The sequence below is a fragment of the Entelurus aequoreus genome, linkage group LG17, assembly GCF_033978785.1.
Source record: "Entelurus aequoreus isolate RoL-2023_Sb linkage group LG17, RoL_Eaeq_v1.1, whole genome shotgun sequence".
Lineage (NCBI taxonomy): Eukaryota > Metazoa > Chordata > Actinopteri > Syngnathiformes > Syngnathidae > Entelurus > Entelurus aequoreus.
In genome coordinates this window covers 11,466,167-11,490,780 of record NC_084747.1, presented here as the reverse complement: position 1 = coordinate 11,490,780, position 24,614 = coordinate 11,466,167, and the positions used below count along the sequence as shown (strand labels likewise).

The following is a 24,614-nucleotide window of genomic DNA, read 5'->3' as shown; positions in this document are numbered from 1 at the left end:
GGTGCAACAAGCGGTGTGTTGACATCGTGGGGGGAGAGACTGTGTGGCGTGGAACCGACAACGGGACTCATGGGGGACGGTGCCTCTTTCTGGACGGGTGAAACGACAGCAAGACTCTGAGACCTTGGAGACCGTGCCTCCTTCTGGACCGGTGAGGAAGAAGACCTTTTTGCTCTTAATGCGGTAGCTTTCCTTGCTGGCACAGATGGAGATGTTGATTTGTTTCCCGTCTCATCGCTGGAATCATGCTTTGTTTTCCTTAATTTAGATGGGTCTGATTTTGTCATTTTTGCAACCGTCTCTTTTATTGATCCTTTAGCTAACTTCTGCGCGTTGCGTATTTTCACCTGTTCTGAAATACTATAATGTTCATCCAGTCTGGGTTTCTTAGCAATAGTTTCTCTCGCCTTACTTAAAGCGGTAGCTTTCTTAGGCAATTTCTTCCACTGAGGGCCTGCGATAGTAGAAGTCCCTAATAATGAACTATATGGTCTTTTCAACCGTTTGGAGGTGGGCTCCTCTTCAGAAATGTTGCCGCTACTGAGAGGTTCACTGCAAGACTCTTTCAATCCGGCATCATTTTCAATGAAACTGGACGCTTTCTGACCAACAGATGGTGAAGGGAACTCAAATGAGACCCATTTAGGTAATTTTGACCCTGAGGATTTAGTCTTTTTAAGGGCAGACCTATCCTGGTGTGCATCACTGGTTTGGCTCTTTTTGGAGCCAGTATTCTCCCGAGGGACAATACGCCCTCGACGACTCCTAGGTGGGAATATACTCTTCAGAAGGCTGGTAGTGGTATCTTTAGTTGTACTGGAACTCTGACACCCCTTTGGAACCTCATGGGAACTTTTGCAACTAGTAGAATCTTTAGCTAATTTTGTCCCTGAAGATTCAGTCTTTTTATTGCCAGAACTATCCTGGTGTGGGGAATTAGTTCGGGTCTTTTTTGAGCCAGCATTTTCCTGAGTGGAGATACGCCTCTTACGACTCCCAGACGGGAGTGCAGTCTTTTGAGGACTGGTTGTGGTGGCAGCTTTAGTTGAACTAAACCTTACACACACTTTTGGAACCCCATGGGACTTTTTTGAACTAGCAGAATCTTTAGATAATTTTGTCCCTGAAGATTCAGCCTTTTTATTGCCAGGCCTATCCTGGTGTGGGGAATTTGTTCGGGTCTTTTTTGAGCCAGTATTCTTTGGGGTGGAGATAATCTCGGGTGGTAACGTACTCTTTTCAGGACTGGTTGTGGTGGTATTTTTTGTTTTACTTGATCTCAAAAACACTTCTGGAGCTTCACGGGCCTTGTTTGAACTAGCAGAATCTCTACTTAATCTTGTCCCTAAAGAGTCAGTCTCTTTATGGCCAGACATATCCCGCTGTAGGGAATTTGCTTTGGTCTTTTTTGAACTAGCATTTTCTTGAATGGAGATGACCTCAGGTGGGAATGCACTGTTTGGGGGGCTGGTTGTGCTGGTATCTTTAGTTGAACTAAACCTCTCACACACTTTTGGAACCCCATGGGACTTTTTTGAACTAGCAGAATCTTTAGCTAATTTTGTCCCTGAGGATTCTGTCTTTTTATTACCAGACCTATCCTTTTTGGAGCCAGCCTTTTCCTGAGTGGAGATAATCTCGGGCGGTAACGTACTCTTTAGAGGACTGGTTGTGGTGGTATCTTTAGTTGTACTTGATCTCAAAAACACTTCTGGAGCTTCACGGGCCTTGTTTGAACTAGCAGAATCTCTACTTAATCTTGTCCCTAAAGAGTCAGTCTCTTTATGGCCAGACATATCCTGCTGTAGGGAATTTGTTTCTGTCTTTTTTGAACTAGGATTTTCTTGAATGGAGATAACCTCAGGTGGGAATGCACTCTTTGGGGGGCTGGATGTGGTGGTATCTTTAGTTGAACTAATCCTCTCACACACTTTTAGAACCCCATGGGACTTTTTTGAACTAGCAGAATCTTTAGCTAATTTTGTCCCGGAGGATTCCGTCTTTTTATTACCGGACCTATCCTTTTTGGAGCCAGCCTTTTCCTGAGTGGAGATAATCTCGGGTGGTAACGTACTCTTTAGAGGACTGGTTGTGGTGGTATCTTTAGTTGTACTTGATCTCAAAAACACTTCTGGAGCTTCATGGGCCTTGTTTGAACTAGCAGAATCTCGACTTGATCTTGTCCCTAAAGAGTCAGTCTCTTTATGGCCAGACATATCCCGCTGTAGGGAATTTGTTTCAGTCTTTTTTGAACTGGCATTTTCTTGAATGGCGATAACCTCAGGTGGGAATCCACTCTTTGGGGGGCTGGTTGTGGTAGCTTTAGTTGTACTTGACCTCAGAAACATTTCTGAAGCACTTGTTCTAGTTAATCTTGCCACTGAAGAGTCAGTCTTTTTATGGGCAGATCTTTCCTGCTGTGGGGAATCTGGTTGGGTCTTTTTGGAGCTAGCAGTTTCTTCAGTGGAGATAATCTCAGGTGGGAATGGACTCTTTGGGGGGCTGGTTGCGGTGGTTTCTTTAGTTGTACTTAATATTAGACCCACTTCTGGAACACCGTGGGACTTTGAGCTAGCAGAAAATGTACTTAATCTTGTCCCTAAAGATTCAGCCTCTTTATGGGAAGACCTGTCCTGCTGTGGGGAATTTGTTTGGGTCTTTTTCAAGCTAGCATTTTCTTTAGCAGACATACTCACAGGTGGGAGTGCAGTTTTTGCGGGGCTGGTTTTGGTGGTATCTTTAGTTGTACTTAATTTAAGACACACTTCTGGAACACCATGTGACTTTTTTGAAGTAGCGGAATTTTTAATTAATTTTGTCTTTTTATGGGCAGACAAATCTTGGTGTGGAGAAATTGTTTGGGTCAGTTGCGAGCCAGCATCTTCTTCAGCGGAGATACTCTCGGGTGGGACTGTACTCTTTGGCGTGGTGGTGGTATCTTTAGTTGTGCTTGATCTTAGACACACTTCTGGAACACAAAGAGACTTTTCTGAACTAGCACCATCTTGGCCTAATCCATTATCGGAAGATTCAGTGTTTTTACGGCAAGACCCATCCTGATGTGGAGAAACAGTTTGGATCTTTTTCGAGCTAGCATTTTCCTGAGTGGAGATAATCTCAGGTGAGAATTTAGTCTTTAGGGGGCTGGTTGTGGCGCTATCTTTAGTTGTACTTGACCTCAGAGACACTTCTGGAACCCCAGGAGATTTATTCGAATTAGCAGAATTTCGAGTTGACCTTTTCCCTGAAGATTCCGTGTCTGCATTTTCAGACCTATCTTGAAGTGGCGAAATAGTTTGGGTCTTTTTCAAGGCAGAATTTTCCCGGGTGGAGACACGCTTCTTACGACCAGGTGGGTCTGTTGTCTTTAGAGGGCTGTTTGTGGTGGTGGTGGCATCTTTAGCTGTACTTGATCTCAGACACACTTTTGTGATGCCATAGAACTTTTTTGAACGACCAGATTTTCTAATTAAACTTTTCCTTGGAGAGTCAGTCTTTTTATGGGCAGACCTATCCTGGTGCGGGCGATTTGCTCGGGTCTTTTTCGAACTGGCATTTCCCTGAACGGAGATGATCTCGGGTGGGAATGAACTCTTTGCAGGGCTGGCTTTGGTGGTACTTTCAGTTGTACATGACCTCGGACTCACTTTTGTAACCTCACATAAAGATGTGTACCTCTCGAAAATAGTAGGAACGTGTTCCACTCCATTATGTTCCTCGCCATTATTTGACGCTGAAACACCTATTTGTTTCGGAGTCTGAAGCAAACGTTTTACTTTGTCTGAGGGCTGTTTTCTTTGCCTTCGGTTTTTGTTTACCGTCACATTTATTTCCACGTTTGCCTTCTCTTCAGTCGAGCCACATTTGTTTGGCCCCTCCTTCAGTGGTTTCTCCAGCAGTGTTTGCTCCACTTGCAGTTCCGTTCCTTCCAGTTCTTTCTCTGGCAGTGCTTGCTTTATTTGCTGTTCCTTTCCCACCAGTTCTTTCTCCAGCACCGTTGGCTCTACTTGATGTTCCTTTCCCGCCAGTTCTTTCTCAGGCAGTGTTTGCTCCACTTGCTGTTCCTCTTCAGTCAAGCTACACTTATTTCCCCCCACATCCAGTTGTTTCTCCAGCAGTGTTGACTCTACTTGCTGTTCCTTCCTCTCCATTTGTTTCTCAAGCGGTGTTGACTCTACTTGCTGCTCCGTTTGCTCCAGTTCTTTCTCTGGCAGTGTTTGCTTTATTCGCTGTTCCTTTCCCTCCAGTTCTTTCTCTAGCACTGTTAGCTCTATTCGCTGTTCCTTTCCCTCCGGTTGTTTTCCCAGTAGTGTTGACTGTACTTGCTGTTCCTTCCTCTCAATTTGTTTCTCCCGCAGTGTTGGCTCTTTTTGCTGTTCCTTCAGCTCCATTTGTTTTTTCAACAGAGTGGACTCTACTTGCTGTTCCTTCCCCTGCATTTGTTTCTCCGGCAGTCTTGGCTCCACTTGCTGTTCCTTCCCCTGCAATTGTTTCTCCGGCAGTCTTGGCTCCACTTGCTGTTCCTTCCCCTGCATTTGTTTCTCCGGCAGTCTTGGCTCCACTTGCTGTTCCTTCCCCTGCATTTGTTTCTCCGGCAGTCTTGGCTCCACTTGCTGTTCCTTCCCCTGCATTTGTTTCTCCGGCAGTCTTGGCTCCACTTGCTGTTCCTTCCCCTGCATTTGTTTCTCCAGCAGTCTTGGCTCCACTTGCTGTTCCTTCGCCTGCATTTGTTTCTCCGGCAGTCTTGGCTCCACTTGCTGTTCCTTCCCCTGCATTTGTTTCTCCGGCAGTCTTGGCTCCACTTGCTGTTCCTTCCCCTGCATTTGTTTCTCCGGCAGTCTTGGCTCCACTTGCTGTTCTTCTGAATGGGAAACACCACTGTACTGCTGCACAACCACACGTGCTTGTTTATTTGCTGGTGTTTTACCAAATGATTGATGCTGAATTTTAACCTTTGGTGCGGCCAACTGTTCTTGGAAAGTTGAGGGATTAGCGTATCCTTTGCGCCCCAACGTCTGATTGGATTTCGCTTTTGTGTTATTACCAGTGGTAGCAGGTGATCTTGCCGATTTAGTTGGTGGTTTGTGTACATCGCCATCTCTTTTTAACCCAGCTTGAACTGCGGTCACTAAGCACTTATTTTTTCTACACATCCCATATGAACATTGCCGGTCAATATCTTCCGTGACAGTTTGCTGGTCAGTCTGATGGTCTTCTGTGTCAGTTTGCTGGTCAATCTGGTAGTCTTCTGAGTCAGTTTCACCGGAAGAGTCTGGTGATGAATCTAAAAACAGCGGGAGGTGAACGAGAAAAGATAGAAAGGCCAAATTTAGGGAGCTATTACACAAAGTAGTGTGAATGTTTTAAATCCCATGTAAGGCATTACCTGAGAGAGCAAGGAAGAGTTCATTGCTGGTGTCTGTGGGTCGAGAGACATTTAACATCTACAGTGGAAAAGAGAAAAAAATTACAACCCATTTTGAACACAAACCCGAACCTTGTGGACTTGATTGTTACAGTGAATATTGTGCTTATGGCTTGTACAAACTTTATACACACACACCTCTGGCTGCGACTGGTAAAAAATATCTTTAAATGACGCATCATAGTCGTGGTCCTTCAGCAGGTTGTAAACCCTCTCTTCGTGAGCACGTTGTGGGTTTTGATCCTCTGTGCTTTGTCCCAATGAGGCGTGGCTGGGAAGAAGGTCTGCAAACACAAATAGAGCGTAATGACAAATAAGCTTTTAGAAATTCATTAACATTTCAGTATTTTTATTTTATTGACATCCCGTATCAGACATTCCTATCCATTATATCAGTGTTTTTCAACAAGTGTGCTGTGAGATACAGTCTGGTGTGCCGTGGGAGATGATCTAATTTCACCTATTTGGTGGCAAACCAGTAAATATAAACTGCAAATGATGTGTTGTTGTTGAGTGTCGGTTCTGTCTAGAGCTCGGCAGAGTAACCGTGTAATACTCTTCCATATCAGTAGGTGGCAGCAGGTAGCTAATTGCTTTGTAGATGTCAGGAGCAGCGCGAGGCAGTGTGCAGTAAAAAGGTGTCCAATGCTTAAACCAAAAATAAACAAAAGGTGAGTGCCCCTAAGAAAAGGCATTGAAGCTTAGGGAAGGCTATGCAGAACGAAACTAAAACTGAACTGGCTACAAAGTAAACAAAAACACAATGCTGGACGACAGCAAAGACTTACTGTGGAGCAAAGACCGCATCCACATTGTACATCCCAACATGACATGACCATCAACAATGTCCCCACAACAACTGAAATATTCTTGATTGCTAAAACAAAGTAGATGCGGGAAATATCGCTCAAAGGAAGACATGAAACTGCTACAGGAAAATACCAAAAAATAAGAGAAAAAGTCACCAAAATAGGAGCGTACGACAAGAAGTAAAACACTACACACAGGAAAACAGCAAAAAAGTCCAAATAAGTCAGGGTGTGATGTGACAGGTGGTGACAGTACACCTACTTTGAGACAAGAGCTATAGTGATGCATGCTTGGTTATGCTTTAAAGTCATATCCAACAATTGTGACATTTTACTGTCAACTGAGTTTTGTTTTTTAATGATTTCTGCTGGTGGTGTGCCTCCGCATTTTTTCCAACGCAAAAAATGTGCCTTGGCTCAAAAAAGGTTGAAAAACACTGCATTACATCATATATCTGTCATCTGCCCTAAATGTCAAAAGAAAGAAACAGCAAGAAAACAAAATAATAATAATATTTACAGATAAATCAATTAAATAAATTAAAAATTAATAACAATAATAATAATAATTTAAATAAAAGAATATAAGCAGATAGTAAATAATAGTTAAAACAAATATATATAGACACATAGGGAGTAATCCTTTTTTTTCTTCACTAATTCGAGAAATTAAAATCAGGCTTATGGGGCGTGACATAATTGACCCAGTTTTCCCAGTATGAAGTACATTTCTCCAATGTATAATTAATAAAAGCAGTTATCTTCTCCATTTTATAAATGTCCATTGGGATTTCCTTCCATTGCTTCAAAGTTGGGCTCTACTGGGATATCCACCTCCTGGTCATGGTCTTTTTTTACAGGCCACTCGTAGGACATTCATTAAGCGTTTATCTTTTTTCAGCCAATCCTGAGGTACATGTCCGAAAAACAGAGTCTTAACTTTCAAGGGGTACTTCACATTTGAAAATATCCAGTAGAGCTTGGTGTACCACTTTCCAATAGTCCTTTATGGCAGAGCAGTCCCAGAAAACATGGTCGTGGTTTGCATTTAAGTTCCCACAATTTCTCCAACATACAGGGGAGTTGTCATAGTGAGACTTCTGAGAAGGTGGAACAAAACATCGGATCAAACTTTTCATGCCAAATTCCCTTCACTTGGGTGAGCTGAACCCCCTCCAGTAATTTTCAAAAGAATGTAATGCCTATTTTTGATTTGGGGACAATGTAGTTCGACTCCAGATGTAGGATATTTTCTGAAAACCATACCATTGTAGTTCACGTCCCGCTCCCCAAGACTGATAAATTATTTTTCAAACGTTGGTCAATATCGATAATTATTAATATTTTTATGACCCATCGAAAATAAGGACCAAGAAAAAAATACATTAAATGTTAATATTTTTATTTCCAATGTAACCTTCCTCGGTTTATAATCCCCTCAGTTATCATGGCAGAAAGGAAAGGAAAACAATGTCAACAAAAGTTACACTGAACACTTAACAATAACCTTTTATAATGAATGTGCAAAAATACATAAGAAATACCGTAATTTCCGGACTATAAGCCGCACCTGACTATAAGCCGCACCAGCTAAATTTAGGGGAAAATACAGATTGCTCCATATATAAGCCGCACCCGACTATAAGCCGCAGGGTTTTGATGTGTAATTAGCGTAGTATATAGGGGTTCCTGCTACCACGGAGGGGATTGTCGGGACAGAGACGACTGTTTGGGAACGCAAAGCGTCCCATTTATTAACAATAAATCTTTCAATCATTCAATCAAACTTTCACATCTTTGACATGGCGAACAGCATTCGTGCAGAGTACAAATAATACAACGCTGCAAAGTAATACAAAGTGCTCGCCTGTACGTTATCAAAATAACCAGCCTACCGGTATATGAAAAGTCAGTCTTTAATCATTGTGTCATCGTCTTCCTCCTGCGTACTAAAACCACCGAAATCCTCTTCGTCGGTGTCGGAGAAGAACGGGCCGTAAATAAGCCGCACCCTTGTATAAGCCGCAGGGACCAGAACGAGGGGAAAAAGTAGCGGCGTATAGTCCGGAAATTACGGTACTTAATAAAGTGGGAAAAAAAATAGTGCAAAGTGTGAAAATGAAAACAGAACTATTGTAGGACAGAGCGCAGCTAAGGTGGAGTGGTATTACCCACTACGGTCCGTTTGAAAAAGTCCAAAACACTGCCATACTGTCAACGTAACTTTTCCCGTTTTATCCACAAATATATCCACTCATTTTTAGTTTCATGCAAAGAATCAACCGCCAGACAACAAGATGGCGCAACCAAACTTGATAATAGAGGTGGATGAAATAATATATATTTTAGATATGCAACCAGCTCCTTATTTTAAGGCTCTTATGTTCCAGTTTTGCACACATTTCCAGGAATGTAATAAACGTGATGGATTTCTTATTAAAAATGCTCTGTTTTTAAAAGTTGCAAGTGATAAACGCTTATGTAGTGAAACAAAACCACATTTAAAATTGCATCTATGTACATCAATTAAAGATGCACCAATAATCGATTTTTAATCAAATCGTAGCTCCTGAATCGTAATGGTATCGTGAGATGGTCAAAGAGCCCCACCTCTACTTGATACTGTCACCTGATTGGCTGTTGGAGTGTCACTCCCACTGATCAGTGGTCACTTCCTGCGTTGCTCGGTTACCGGAGATGGAGTGCCTTTTGTTCACGCATAGGGTTGCAAATTTCCGGGAATATTCAAAGTTTGAAACTTTCCATGGGAATTAACGGGAATAAACATTGAATGCAACATGCTAGATCTTTCAGCATGGTTATTAGTTAAAACAACCTGATTTAATGCAAATTCAGTAGAATTTCAACCCTGCACTGTGCATTCCTCCATCACATGTGCAGTGCATTCTTCCATCACATGCACAGATAATTCCCAGCATGCTTCACACTACAGCAGTGCTATTGAGGCCACACTAGTATTTGAGCCCAAGGACTGGTAAGTGTTGATGATATTACCGGGGTAAATATATTAAGTTTAATAGAGGTGTAATTGCTTGTTAATGTATGACTGTAGACTACTCCAGCAGACTTCCACTCAAGCTAGCTAGCTGTTCCTGTACTTGTTCAATGATTTTGGGGCCAATATCTCTAGCTAGCTAGGTTTATGTACCACCACCAGTCTCATAATGCACCCAAAATATTTCTCCGTTAGCCGTGATGTTAATTTTCTCTATGTTAAATCCCATTCATTTATGCTAACAACGTTAGCGATCCGAATTTACCTTTTTTGTGATGTGTAAAGTTCAACTAGCAAATAGTAAATCAAAAGGTGTAGTTTCCTCTGCGTTCTGTTCTGCTAGCCATTCTGTTGTCATACAAGAATGTAGGTTAGTTTGATTTAGCATGCTGAGTAACTCTAAGCCTAACCCTAAGTGTTCATTTATTCATCTAGCCTATTTCTATTCATGTGTCCATCAGTATATTTTTTAAAGACTACTCCAATTGTTTAGCTGACTATTTATAATCTGTGTGTGGCATTGCATTAGTGTTCTACAAGCTTCTCATCTTATTCTATAGAATAAGATGGACGGTGTCCAACTTTGAATAATACATTTTTTTTCAAAATTTCCAAACTTCCCGAGCTTAACTTCCCGTGGTAAATTTCCGGAAAGTTTCCACCCCTTTGCAACCCTATTCACGCAACCAACCTTGCTTCGCAACTTGCGATTTCTTCCGACGAAGAAGGGAAAAAAAGTATACAAAGTTTTTTAGAACACATTTTTTTTATTGGTATTGATTACGTGTCTATCCTGATATATGTTGACATCGTTTTATGGTCCGACCCTAATCGTGACATCACAAATATGCAGCCATACTGGAGAGGGCAGCAGCACAAACCTCAACATGGAGACCCACCGCAAACACGGAAATTACAAGCTTTTCTTTGAAATCGGGTGATTTTTCATTATTGAAATTATCGACGTGATCCGTCTGCAGTATCATCCATAACTAGAACTTATGAGATGTATCCAATACATACTGATACTGTTACCTGATAGCAAGTCACTCCTACTGATCAGTGATCACGTCCTACGATGCTTGGTTAGCATAGAGCAGTCCTTCTCAAATAGGGGGGGGCACGGTGCGATGCCGGTGGGGTGGGGCGGGTGTGACATCGTGGAACATGCTTTTTTTGCCGTACCAGAATATAATGAGTCGTAACCACGGTGGAAGACAAGAAAAGGCCGATGAGTTGTTTCCTTTAAAGGTAATAAGCTTACAATGTTATGCAGAGGTGTACTTATAACAACTTTATAGATAAATTATGCAATATTTCTATTAACTGTGGAGAGGCACAAAATATTTTCTTCTTCCTAGGGGGCGCAACAAAACTTTTTTGTTCATGCAACTAACCTTGCACACAACTTCTCATTTTTTTCCCAACAAAGAAAACAAAAACGTACGTTAAAACGAACATATTTTCTATTGATATCGATTTTGCGTCTATTGCCATAAATAATGATATCATTTGATCGCCCAGCACTACATGGGTGTCCCAACGTTTCCACCGAGGGCCAGGTACTGCGAATTGAAACAATGAGGGGACCACTTTGGCCGTGTTACGATTTTTTTGTAACCGATTTTTCCGTTAACAATACGCTTCAATTTTTGTTTTAGTCCGACACAGGCCTCTTTTGTATGTTGGTATTAATCAAATATGCATTCTGAACAAACGAGTCACGTCCATGTGACCCATACATCATCAAAAAGCCACAAACGTCATATTTATTCGCAAAAATAGACCGTGAATGAGCATAAAATAGGCGAGGAAGAAATTGAAGCAAACGCCCCACAAAGTGTGACAGACAAAATTCTTGTCCACTTTCTTCGTGATCTATGACACAAAATAATTAAGAAAAAATTTGACAACGCTTGTACAAACGCCTTCAAATTGTCATAAATGCACCACATAAATTAATTTCCATATTCGAGTAAGAATAACAGACCAAACTAAATGTTACAAAGACATTGTAACTTCCTGCTAGTAAACCCTGCAAATAATGGTTTCTCCCTGTTTAAATTTTCACACTTTGCACTATTTTGTTACACTTTATTAAAGCATTTCTTACATATTTCTTATTTTTGCGCCTTCTTATGAAGCACTTGTGGTTAAGTGTTTATTGCAATTTTAGAATGGTGTTGACATTGATTGTTTTCCAGGCTTGTGTTGACATTTCCTTTCCTTTCTGCCTCGATAGCTGATAGGATTATAATCAGAGAAGGCTTATATTTGAAGTAAAAAAAAATTCATTTTTACTGGTCCATATTTTCTATTGGTTATAAAAAATATTGATACCAACCAGTATAAAACACGTGTATCATGATGAGTTTTCAGCCATACAGCCTGCCCCTGATGTCAAACATGTTGAGGGCCAATAAAAAACTAGCAGTGGGACAAAAATAGCCCCCGAGCTGCACTTTGAACACGCCTTGGTTATGCACCACGTGAGGAAAACCAGAAACATTTTAAAACATAGACATACATCTAGTCTTGTATCATTACAAACCTCGTCCGTTCCCTATTCGGATGTATGGAAACAACAGGGAGGAACTAAAGTGCCGGACTGTGTAAATTAAACAAATAAAATATAACAAATGTGCTACTTTGAAATAATAATTTGGTCTAACAATATTTACGTAAAAATAATTGCTGCTTGACATAAATAAATTTCCATATTTGTGTAAGAATAACAGACCAAACTAAATGTTACACAGACAGCGTAACTTCCTGGCAATAAACCTGGAAAAAAATGGTCTTCTCAGGTTTCTCCCTGTTTACATTTTCACACTTTGCACTATTTTGTTACACCTTAACAAGCATTTCTTACATATTTCTTATTTTTGCGCCTTCTTTTGAAGCGCTTGTTAAGTGTTTATTGCAATTTTAGAATGGTGTTGACATTGATTGTTTTCCAGGCTTGTGTTGACATTTCCTTTCCTTTCTGCCTCGATAGCTGATAGGATTATAATCAGAGAAGGTTTATACTTTACTGGTCCATATTTTCTATTGGGCATAAAAATATTGATATCAACCAGTATAAAACACGTATATCATGATGAGTTTTCAGCCATGTAGCCTGCCCCCGATGTCAAACATGTTGAGGGCCAATAAAAAACTAGCAGTGGGACAAAAATGGCCCCCGAGCTGCCCTTTGAACACGCCTTGGTTATGCACCACGTGAGGAAAACCAGAAACATTTTAAAACATAAACATACATCTAGTCTTGTATTATTACAAACCTCGTCCGTCCCCTATTCGGATGTATGGAAACAACAGGGTGGAACTAAAGTGCAGGACAGTGTAAATTAAAACAAATAAAATATAACAAATGTGCTACTTTGAAATAATAATTTGGTCTAACAATATTTACGTAAAAATAATTGCTGCTTGACATAAATTAATTTCCATATTCGAGTAAGAATAACAGACCAAACTAAATGTTACACAGACAGCGTAACTTCCTGCCAGTAAACCTGCAAAAAATGTTTTCTCCCTGTTTACATTTTCACACTTTGCACTATTTTGTTACACTTTATTAAAGCATTTCTTACATATTTCTTATTTTTGCGCCTTCTTATGAAGCACTTGTGGTTGAGTGTTTATTGCGATTTTAGAATGGTGTTGACATTGATTGTTTTCCAGGCTTGTGTTGACATTTCCTTTCCTTTCTGCCTCGATAGCTGATAGGATTATAATCAGAGAAGGTTTATACTTTACTGGTCCATGTTTTCTATTGGGCATAACAATATTGATATCAACCTGTATAAAACACGTATATCATGATGAGTTTTCAGCCATATAGCCTGCCCCTGATGTCAAACATGTTGAGGGCCAATAAAAAACTAGCAGTGGGACAAAAATAGCCCCCGAGCTGCACTTTGAACATGCCTTGGTTATGCACCACGTGAGGAAAACCAGAAACATTTTAAAACATAAACATACATCTAGTCTTGTATTATTACAAACCTCGTCCGTCCCCTATTCGGATGTATGGAAACAACAGGGTGGAACTAAAGTGCCGGACTGTGTAAATTAAACAAATAAAATATAACAAATGTGCTACTTTGAAATAATAATTTGGTCTAACAATATTTACGTAAAAATAATTGCTGCTTGACATAAATTAATTTCCATATTCGAGTAAGAATAACAGACCAAACTAAATGTTACACAGACAGCGTAACTTCCTGCCAGTAAACCTGCAAAAAATGGTTTCTCCCTGTTTCCATTTTCACACTTTGCACTATTTTGTTACACTTTATTAAAGCATTTCTTACATATTTCTTATTTTTTCGCCTTCTTATGAAGCACTTGTGGTTAAGTGTTTATTGCAATTTTAGAATGGTGTTGACATTGATTGTTTTCCAGGCTTGTGTTGACATTTCCTTTTCCTTTTTGCCTCGATAGCTGATAGGATTATAATCAGAGAAGATTTATATTTGAAGTAAAAAAAATTTAAAAATTTTACTGGTCTATATTTTGTATTGGTCATAAAAATATTGATATGAACCAGTATAAAAGACATATATCATGATGAGTTTTCAGCCATACAGCCTGCCCCTGATGTCAAACATGTTGAGGGCCAATAAAAAACTAGCAGTGGGACAAAAATGGCCCCCGAGCTGCACTTTGAACACGCCTTGGTTATGCACCACGTGAGGAAAACCAGAAACATTTTAAAACATAAACATACATCTAGTCTTGTATTATTACAAACCTCGTCCGTCCCCTATTCGGATGTATGGAAACAACAGGGTGGAACTAAAGTGCCGGACTGTGTAAATTAAACAAATAAAATATAACAAATGTGCTACTTTGAAATAATAATTTGGTCTAACAATATTTACGTAAAAATAATTGCTGCTTGACATAAATTAATTTCCATATTCGAGTAAGAATAACAGACCAAACTAAATGTTACACAGACATCGTAACTTCCTGCCAGTAAACCTGCAAAAAATGGTTTCTCCCTGTTTCCATTTTCACACTTTGCACTATTTTGTTACACTTTATTAAAGCATTTCTTACATATTTCTTATTTTTTCGCCTTCTTATGAAGCACTTGTGGTTAAGTGTTTATTGCAATTTTAGAATGGTGTTGACATTGATTGTTTTCCAGGCTTGTGTTGACATTTCCTTTTCCTTTTTGCCTCGATAGCTGATAGGATTATAATCAGAGAAGATTTATATTTGAAGTAAAAAAAATTTAAAAATTTTACTGGTCTATATTTTGTATTGGTCATAAAAATATTGATATGAACCAGTATAAAAGACATATATCATGATGAGTTTTCAGCCATACAGCCTGCCCCTGATGTCAAACATGTTGAGGGCCAATAAAAAACTAGCAGTGGGACAAAAATGGCCCCCGAGCTGCACTTTGAACACGCCTTGGTTATGCACCACGTGAGGAAAACCAGAAACATTTTAAAACATAAACATACATCTAGTCTTGTATTATTACAAACCTCGTCCGTTCCCTATTCGGATGTATGGAAACAACAGGGTGGAACTAAAGTGCAGGACAGTGTAAATTAAAACAAATAAAATATAACAAATGTGCTACTTTGAAATAATAATTTGGTCTACATAAAAATAATTGCTGCTTGACATAAATAAATTTCCATATTTGTGTAAGAACAACAGACCAAACTAAATGTTACACAGACAGCATGACTTCCTGGCAGTAAACCTGCAAAAATATGGTCTTCTCAGGTTTCTCCCTGTTTACATTTTCACACTTTGCACTATTTTGTTACACCTTAACAAGCATTTCTTACATATTTCTTATTTATGCGCCTTCTTTTGAAGCGCTTGTTGTTAAGTGTTTATTGCGATTTTAGAATGGTGTTGACATTGATTGTTTTCCAGGCTTGTGTTGACATTTCCTTTTCCTTTCTGCCTCGACAGCTGATAGGATTATAATCAGAGAAGGTTTATACTTTACTGGTCCATATTTTCTATTGGGCATAAAAATATTGATATGAACCAGTATAAAGGACATATATCATGATGAGTTTCCAGCCATGTAGCCTGCCCCTGATGTCAAACATGTTGAGGGCCAATAAAAAACTAGCAGTGGGACAAAAATAGCCCCCGAGCTGCCCTTTGAACACGCCTTGGTTATGCACCACCAGCAACATTTTAAAACATAAACATACATCTAGTCTTGTATTATAGATGAAAGGGTGTCATTAATTGTGACTCATACGCGTCTGTTGTAGTGGATTTAAAAAAACAAAAACATTTCCTTAATGTTTCGCGGAACCGTAAGAGGCGCAGCCTTTAGCAGGACACAACACTTGCTACCGGAAGTGGAATTATCGGATTTATTCTCTACGCAACTTCTTTTTTTTTTATTCTAACTATTACAAAGTGCGCATATTTTTGAGATTGTGTTCGATATCGATGTGTTTAGATGGACTTTTACACGGCTATAATAAAAAAAAATAAGCGATACACAACAAGAAGGCCTGTACTTTGTGCCGCTTGCACACTAGAATCACAATCAGAATAGTTTTATTGCCATTGTTTGAGAACGGGTTCACAAACTAGGAATTTTTCTTGGTGCAATCGCGCAACATAAAACACATATAACACAGATTTGGTAATAAAAAGAGCTGTAACTGAGCTATCAGATCATGTTATAGACTTAGAAGGAATTCAAGGAGCTACTGTTAGGAGTTATTGTTCAATATAGCAGTCTAAAACATCACATTTGTTAATGTAAACCAGCATCAAATAATTGTAGTGTCACTTGCACACTATGCATGACTTTTGAGAATTAAAAAATAAATATAATATGTTGGTGTATTAATAGCACATGTTTTTGAAAAGTAAACTGAATGATAATCGGTTTGAGAAATTAGATTTTTTTTTTAAACATTTCCTTGAGGTTTCGTGGAACCGGAAGAGGCGCGGCCTTTAGCAGGACCCAACCTTGCTACCGGAAGTGGAATTATCGGATTTATCCTCTACGAAACATTTATTTATTTTTATTCTGACTATTACAAAGTGCGCACATTTTTTAGATTGTGTTTGATATCGATTTGTTTAGATGGACTTTTACACGGCTATAAAAAAAAAAACAATAAGCTGTACACAACAAGAAGGCCTGTACTTTGTGCCGCTTGCATGTTGAAATAAGACACTATGAATGACTTTCCAGAATTAAAAAATAAATAATATGTTAGTGTATTAATAAAATATGAAATTTTTGAAAAGTAAACTGAATGATAATCGGGTTGAGAAATTACTTTTTTTTTTAAACATTTCCTTGAGGTTTCGCGGAACCGGAAGAGGCGCGGCCTTTAGCAGGACCCAACCTTGCTACCGGAAGTGGAATTATCGGATTTATCCTCTACGAAACTTTTATTTTTTTAAATTCTGACTATTACAAAGTGCGCACATTTTTTGGATTGTGTTCGGTATCGATTTGTTTAGATGGACTTTTACACGGCTTTAAAAAAACAAAAACAATAAGCAATACACAACAAGAAGGCCTGTACTTTGTGCCGCTTGCATGTTGAAATAAGACACTATGAATGACTTTTGAGAATTAAAAAATAAATATAATATGTTAGTGTATTAATAGCACATGTTTTTGAAAAGTAAACTGAATGATAATCGGTTTGAGAAATTATATTTTTTTTTAACATTTCCTTGAGGTTTCGCGGAACCGGAAGAGGCGCGGCCTTTAGCAGGACACAAAGCTTGCTACCGGAAGTGGAATTATCGGATTTATCCTCTACGAAACTTTTTATTTTTAAAATTCTGACTATTACAAAATGCGCACATTTTTTAGATTGTGTTCGATATCGATTTGTTTAGATGGACTTTTACACGGCTTTAAAAACAAAAACAATAAGCAATACACAACAAGAAGGCCTGTACTTTGTGCCGCTTGCATGTTGAAATAAGACACTATGAATGACTTTTGAGAATTAAAAAATAAATAATATGTTAGTGTATTAATAAAATATGAAATTTTTGAAAAGTAAACTGAATGATAATCGGTTTGAGAAATTAGATTTTTTTTTAAACATTTCCTTGAGGTTTCGCGGAACCGGAAGAGGCGCGGCCTTTAGCAGGACACAACCTTGCTACAGGAAGTGGAATTATCGGATTTATCCTCTACGAAACATTTATTTATTTATTTTTATTCTGACTATTACAAAGTGCGCACATTTTTTAGATTGTGTTCGATATCGATTTGTTTAGATGGACTTTTACACGGCTTTAAAAAAACAAAACAATAAGCAATACACAACAAGAAGGCCTGTACTTTGTGCCGCTTGCAGGTTGAAATAAGACACTATGAATGACTTTTGAGAATTAAAAAATAAATATGATATGTTAGTGTATTAATAGCACATGTTTTTGAAAAGTAAACTGAATGATAATCGGTTTGAGAAATTCGATTTTTTTTTTTAACATTTCCTTGAGGTTTCGCGGAACCGGAAGAGGCGCGGCCTTTAGCAGGACACAACCTTGCTACCGAAGTGGAGTTATCGGATTTATCCTCTACGAAACATTTATTTATTTTTATTCTGACTATTACAAAGTGCGCACATTTTTTAGATTGTGTTTGATATCGATTTGTTTAGATGGACTTTTAAACGGCTTAAAAAAAACAAAAACAATAAGCAATACACAACAAGACGGCCTGTACTTTGTGCCGCTTGCATGTTGAAATAAGACACTATGAATGACTTTTGAGAATTAAAAAATAAATGTAATATGTTAGTGTATTAATAGCACATGTTTTTGAAAAGTAAACTGAATGATAATCGGTTTGAGAAATTAGATTTTTTTTTTTAAACATTTCCTTGAGGTTTCGCGGAACCGGAAGAGGCGCGGCCTTTAGCAGGACCCAACCTTGCTACCGGAAGTGGAATTATCGGATTTATCCTCTACGAAAGTTTTTTTTTTAAAATTCTGACTATTACAAAGTGCGCACATTTTTTAGATTGTGTTTGATATCGATTTGTTTAGATGGACTTTTACACGGCTTTAAAAACAAAACAATAAGCAATACACAACAAGAAGGCCTGTACTTTGTGCCGCTTGCATGTTGAAATAAGACACTATGAATGACTTTTGAGAATTAAAAAATAAATATGTTAGTGTCTTAATAGCACATGTTTCTGAAAAGTAAACTGAATGATAATCGGTTTGAGAAATTAGATTTTTTTTTTAAACATTTCCTTGCTGTTTCGCGGAACCGGAAGAGGCGCGGCCTTTAGCAGGACCCAACCTTGCTACCGGAAGTGGAATTATCGGATTTATCCTCTACGAAACATTTATTTAGTTATTAATTTTTATTCTGACTATTACAAAGTGCGCACATTTTTTGGATTGTGTTCGATATCGATTTGTTTAGATGGACTTTTACACGGCTATAAAAAAAAAAACAATAAGCTGTACACAACAAGAAGGCCTGTACTTTGTGCCGCTTGCAGGTTGAAATAAGACACTATGAATGACTTTTGAGAATTAAAAAATAAATATAATATGTTAGTGTATTAATAGCACATGTTTCTGAAAAGTAAACTGAATGATAATCGGTTTGAGAAATTCGATTTTTTTTTTTAACATTTCCTTGAGGTTTCGCGGAACCGGAAGAGGCGCGGCCTTTAGCAGGACCCAACCTTGCTACCGAAGTGGAGTTATCGGATTTATCCTCTACGAAACATTTATTTATTTTTATTCTGACTATTACAAAGTGCGCACATTTTTTAGATTGTGTTTGATATCGATTTGTTTAGATGGACTTTTAAACGGCTTAAAAAAAACAAAAACAATAAGCAATACACAACAAGACGGCCTGTACTTTGTGCCGCTTGCATGTTGAAATAAGACACTGTGAATGACTTTTGAGAATTAAAAAATAAATGTAATATGTTAGTGTATTAATAGCACATGTTTTTGAAAAGTAAACTGAATGATAATCGGTTTGAGAAATTAGATTTTTTTTTTTAAACATTTCCTTGAGGTTTCGCTGAACCGGAAGAGGCGCGGCCTTTAGCAGGACCCAACCTTGCTACCGGAAGTGGAATTATCGGATTTATCCTCTACGAAAGTTTTTTTTTTTTAATTCTGACTATTACAAAGTGCGCACATTTTTTAGATTGTGTTTGATATCGATTTGTTTAGATGGACTTTTACACGGCTATAAAAAAAAAAACCAATAAGCTGTACACAACAAGAAGGCCTGTACTTTGTGCCGCTTGCATGTTGAAATAAGACACTATGAATGACTTTTGAGAATTAAAAAATAAATAATATGTTAGTGTATTAATAAAATATGAAATTTTTGAAAAGTAAACTGAATAATCGGTTTGAGAAATTAGATTTTGTTTTAAAAACATTTCCTTGAGGTTTCGCGGAACCGGAAAAGGCGCGGCCTTTAGCAGGACACAAAGCTTGCTACCGGAAGTGGAATTATCGGATTTATCTTCTACGAAACATTTTTTTTTAAATGCCGATTATTAAAAAGTGCGCGTAATTTTGAGATTGCATTCGATATCGATGTGTATGGATGGACTTTAACACGGCTCTAAAAAACGAGGTTCGTTTGTGGCGTTTCCCTCCTATTGTACGTCCCCGCGCGTTACGCAATCCTTTGATCCAGTTGCAAAACAGACGAATTTAGCGCTGGCGTCCAACACAAGACGTCTTTAAAGATACTAACTTTGACGGAATAAACAAGTTTTCCCCACCAAACACAACTCACCGCATTGGACGGCCGTGTCGCGCCGCTCCGGGCCCTCGCTTTGGCTCGACTCGTTGACCGAAGGAGTGTTCAGGGTTTCGTTTTCCCGGCATGTTGTTTTCAGGGCCTCGTTCTCCATCTTGGCCCTCGATAGTTCCGCCTTTAAGTCGTCGACCATAGTTTCAAAAAGTTTGGTAGTTTCCTCGACGGTGCTCTTCACGATGTGCTCCATGAAGGAGGCGTACTTGCTCTGGAAATCGTCCGCCGACATCTTCGCTACCTCCGTCCTTCCGAGTCGAACTACGGGCTCACTTTGGCGTGGTCTCCCCCCTCCGCCGTTTATGCGTCGAAATGTGGCGTGACGAGCGTCGTCAACATGGCTTCCTGAAAGCGTCCTCTCGCTTTTGTGTGTCTGCATACGTGACGCACGTTCGGGATGGGCAGGTCGGGAGCGAGCCGTTCGAAACGAGCCTCTGACTCGTGGCTCGCGGGCACGGATGTGAGCCAGCTAGATGGGACACGCCCCCCGTTTGAGCCGCGCGCATCAGCCAGTTGGGGGCAAAGCATAGACATCGCTGACGAGACGCGGGGCCGCCATCTTGGAGTGGTGATCCGCGCCAGGAGCAATGAACTGTCAGCGCATTTCATTCATCTTACCTCACTGAATACCACTGATTGTCACACGCCTTTTTTGTCATACGTGTAGCTATGATAAAGGACACATGTTTTGTTATTCATAGTTTGCTTAACAGTAATAGAATATTCTTGTATGCTATAAGTCAGTGTTTTTCAACCTTCTTTGAGCCAAGGCACATTTTTTGCGTTTAAAAAATGCGGAGGCATCTCAATCATTAAAAAACAAAACTCAGTTGACAGTAAAAAGTCGTTTGTCAGTTTGGTCAAGTTTTAGTTTTCCTCTGCGTTTGTCCTGGTTTCCTGTTTTTAGTTCCTGTCAGCACTCTTATTTTGGTTATTTCCTGATTGTCTCCCTGAGTGCCTTTTCCCCTCAGCTGTGGCTGATTGGCACCTGGCCACATCTGGTGCCAATCAGCCAGCTGCTATTTAAACCTGTCCTGCCCTCCAGTCACGGCTGGATTATTGTCATTTCTACCTGTCCCTACTACCTGTCATTTATACTTGTTGTTGTAGCTCTGTTTACTTCTGTCCACTCTGGTCCTATCATAGTTCATCCTGCTCGTTTCTTGCCACGTGAGTTTTGTTTATTCGTGTCACAGTAAGTGTTTTTGTTTCTTGTCCACAGTTAGCCTTTGTGCTATTTTAGTTCATAGCCTAGTTTGTTCTCCGCCTTGTGCGCGCCTTTTGTTTGTTCCCTTTTGTTTGTTCCCTTTTGTTTGTTTTTTGCCATAGTATTTAATTAAATCATGTTTTCTCGCACAATGCCTGCCATCATCTCTGCATCTTGGGGTTTGTCGCCAACATACTTTGACATCGTTGTTGCAATTGTTGGATATGACTTTAAAGCATAACCAAACATGCATCACTATAGCTCTTGTCTCAAAGTAGGTGTACTGTCACCACCTGTCACATCACACCCTGACTTATTTGGACTTTTTTGCTGTTTTCCTGTGTGTAGTGTTTTACTTCTTGTCTTGCACTCCCATTTTTTGGGTATTTTCCTGTAGCAGTTTCGTGTCTTCCTTTGAGCGATATTTCCCGCATCTACTTTGTTTTAGCAATCAAGAATATTTCAGTTGTTTTTATCGTTCTTTGTGGGGACTTTGTTGATTGTCATGTCATGTTCGGATGTACATCTTTGCTCCACAGTAAGTCTTTGCTGTCGTCCAGCATTCTGTTTTTGTTGACTTTGTAGCCAGTTCAGTTTTAGTATTGTTCTGCATAGCCTTCCCTAAGCTTCAATGCCTTTTCTTAGGGGCACTCACCTTTTGTTTATTGTTGGTTTAAGCATGAGACACCTTTTTACCTGCACGCTGCCTCCCGCTGTTTCCCACATCTACAAAGCAATTAGCTACCGGCTGCCACCTACTGACATGGAAGAGTATTACACGGTTACTCTGCCGAGCTCTAGACAGCACCGACACTCAACAACAACACATCATTTGCAGACTATAATTACTGCTTTGCAAAAAATATTTCTAACCCAAAAAGGTGAAATTAGATAATCTCCCACGGCACACCAGACTGTATCTCACGGCACACTAGTGTGCCGCGGCACAGTGGTTGAAAAACACTGCTATAAGTGACCAGATGTCCGAGATCAAAACTGGGAATATAATCCCAGAGAAGGGTCAGCTATTTCTAAATTGTAGAAACAATATGATGAGGTTATATATACATGCTACACAAACAATGTATGAATACATTAGATATCTATATATCTTATAGACTGTATCTCTGTTGCTGCAGCAGCAGAGAGTTTATTCTGTCTTGACACTTTGTATTGATATTTTCTATTACATTCTTCCCTTAAATGATAATGTTTACAGTGATTGTTTTATATGTATTTTTGATGTATGTCGCTTTGGATAAATGCGTCTGCCAAATACTTCAACATATATAAACACCTGAAAGTCTTTATATCAGCTAAAACCACCAAATTTTTCACTGAATTCAGAATAAAAGCAAATCGTGTCTTACCCAACAATGTTAGTATTTGAATATTGTTACTTGAAGACTTATTCCTGCTTACAATTATACTGTTAAGAAAGTATTGTCTTATACTTTGCCTAAAATGAGAATGCATCATAATCAGTGGCGGCTGGTGAATTTTGTTTTAGGTGGGGCTGAAAGTTTGTAAAGCAAACCCCTGTAGGGGGGTCATCCTCCCCCAGAAGATTTCTTTGTGATTTTCACATACAAATGAAGCATTCTGGTGCATTCTGACAAAATAATGAAGACAAAATAGAACATTTCATAGGTTTGCAGAGAACTATATATAAAATATGCATTTCACGAAGGTGGGCTACACAAAATTGGGTTGAAAGCTAGACTAAATTTAGACTTGTATAATACTGTATAGGCACTGTCCATCTGATTGTCTAGTTAGCTAACATATATTACCCCCCCCCCACCCCCCCACCCCTACACAATCTGGACTGTGGTTCTGACTTTTACCCCTGTTTGATTTTACAATCTTTTTATATCTTCATCATTTATTTCAACTTTATGTCATTCAAGTATGACATTTTTAAATGTAATTAATTTCATTGACAAGCAATTCTATTATGGTCATACTCTTGTTTGCTAGCGGCTACGATTTCAGTACTATTGAAGATCTTTGCTCCTTCTCAACTCTGTGCTAATATTCTTTTCACAAAATACAACCAATAGTACGTTAATGTTAAATCTTACTTGTGAAAAGTCATCCCCCGATTCCTATTTTCAACAGTCCGCTCATTTGAGCAGGAAAACGCTGACCACCATCTTTGTTTTCTACCTGTCAACTGTCAGTTTAGGCTGCTCGCCGGCTCCTCGTCACCACTTCAAGATGGCGGCCCAATTTCTCGCGTCACAGCAGCCAATGCTGCGTCTACTTATAACATGTCTATGCTAAAAAGCACAAAAAGCGATACACAACGAGAAGGCTTGTACTTTATGCCGCTTGCACACTATTTACCATGAACTGATTAACGTGGACCCCGACTTAAACAAGTTGAAAAACTTATTGGGGTGTTACCATTTAGTGGTCAATTGTACGGAATATGTACTGTACTGTGCAATCTACTAATAAAAGTTTCAATCAATCAATCAATGCAGTAGGGTTGAAATAAGGACACAATTAATGACTTTTCGGAGAGGAATAAAACAATAGATACAATATGTTAGTGTATTAATAGCACATGTTTTTGACATTGACTATAAAGTCAACTGAATGATAATCTGTTGAGAAATAAGAATGTTTTATTGATTGTAATTGACCTTTAAAGGGAGCTTGGCCCGCACTAAGATGGCCGCCGTGTAGGCATGTTGCCAATGGCGCGCTAATGCATCTATGCTCACAGCTCTCCTTGATGTTGATGGGGAATTTCGGCTCATTACTGAGGGAGTCGTTCTTTTTGGCTCATCTCTTAATGGCTCCTCCGATTTTCTAAAGTTGATTCTTATTCTTATCTGATTTTAATGCCAAAACATAATCATCTAAAATGTTTATTATCAGAGGTGTGCGTCTCATTTCTTGAAGTGATATCAAAACACTCTGGAGGCATCAGTTCTTTAAAGTGGGATCGTGCAGTTCTTGATTCTAACTGAAGCCAAAGCACTTCTTATCAAAGACAAAGTTGTTACGTAACAAACTTGAACACTGCCAACTAGTGGTCGTTATGAGGAATAGCATATGTAAACACAACAGTGAAATAACAAAACTATTATATATATATATATATATATATATATATATATATATATATATATATATATATATATATATATATATATATATATATATATATATATATATATATATATATATATATATATATATATATATATATATATATATATATATATATAATAGTTTTGTTATTTCACTGTTGTATATATATATATATATATATATACATATATATATACATATATATATATACATATATATATATATATATATATATATATATATATACATATATA

General features: G+C 38.7%; 1 protein-coding gene across 1 annotated transcript in view; it reads right to left on the bottom strand.

Annotated features, from left to right (window-relative positions):
* LOC133632357 (mucin-2-like) overlaps window positions 1-20,491 on the bottom strand; it is a 21,250-nt gene extending 759 nt beyond the window's left edge. Inside the window, exons 1-4 of the mRNA XM_062024739.1 lie at window positions 20,031-20,491; window positions 5,564-5,709; window positions 5,387-5,444; window positions 1-5,284 (exon numbers count right to left, since the gene is read on the bottom strand). The exon at window positions 1-5,284 is cut by the window's left edge and continues 759 nt beyond it. Of these exons, the coding sequence (XP_061880723.1) occupies window positions 1-5,284; window positions 5,387-5,444; window positions 5,564-5,709; window positions 20,031-20,427 (5,885 nt within the window). The 5' untranslated portion in view covers window positions 20,428-20,491. The remainder of the gene's footprint in view (window positions 5,285-5,386; window positions 5,445-5,563; window positions 5,710-20,030) is intronic.
* Window positions 20,492-24,614: the final 4,123 nt, after the last annotated feature.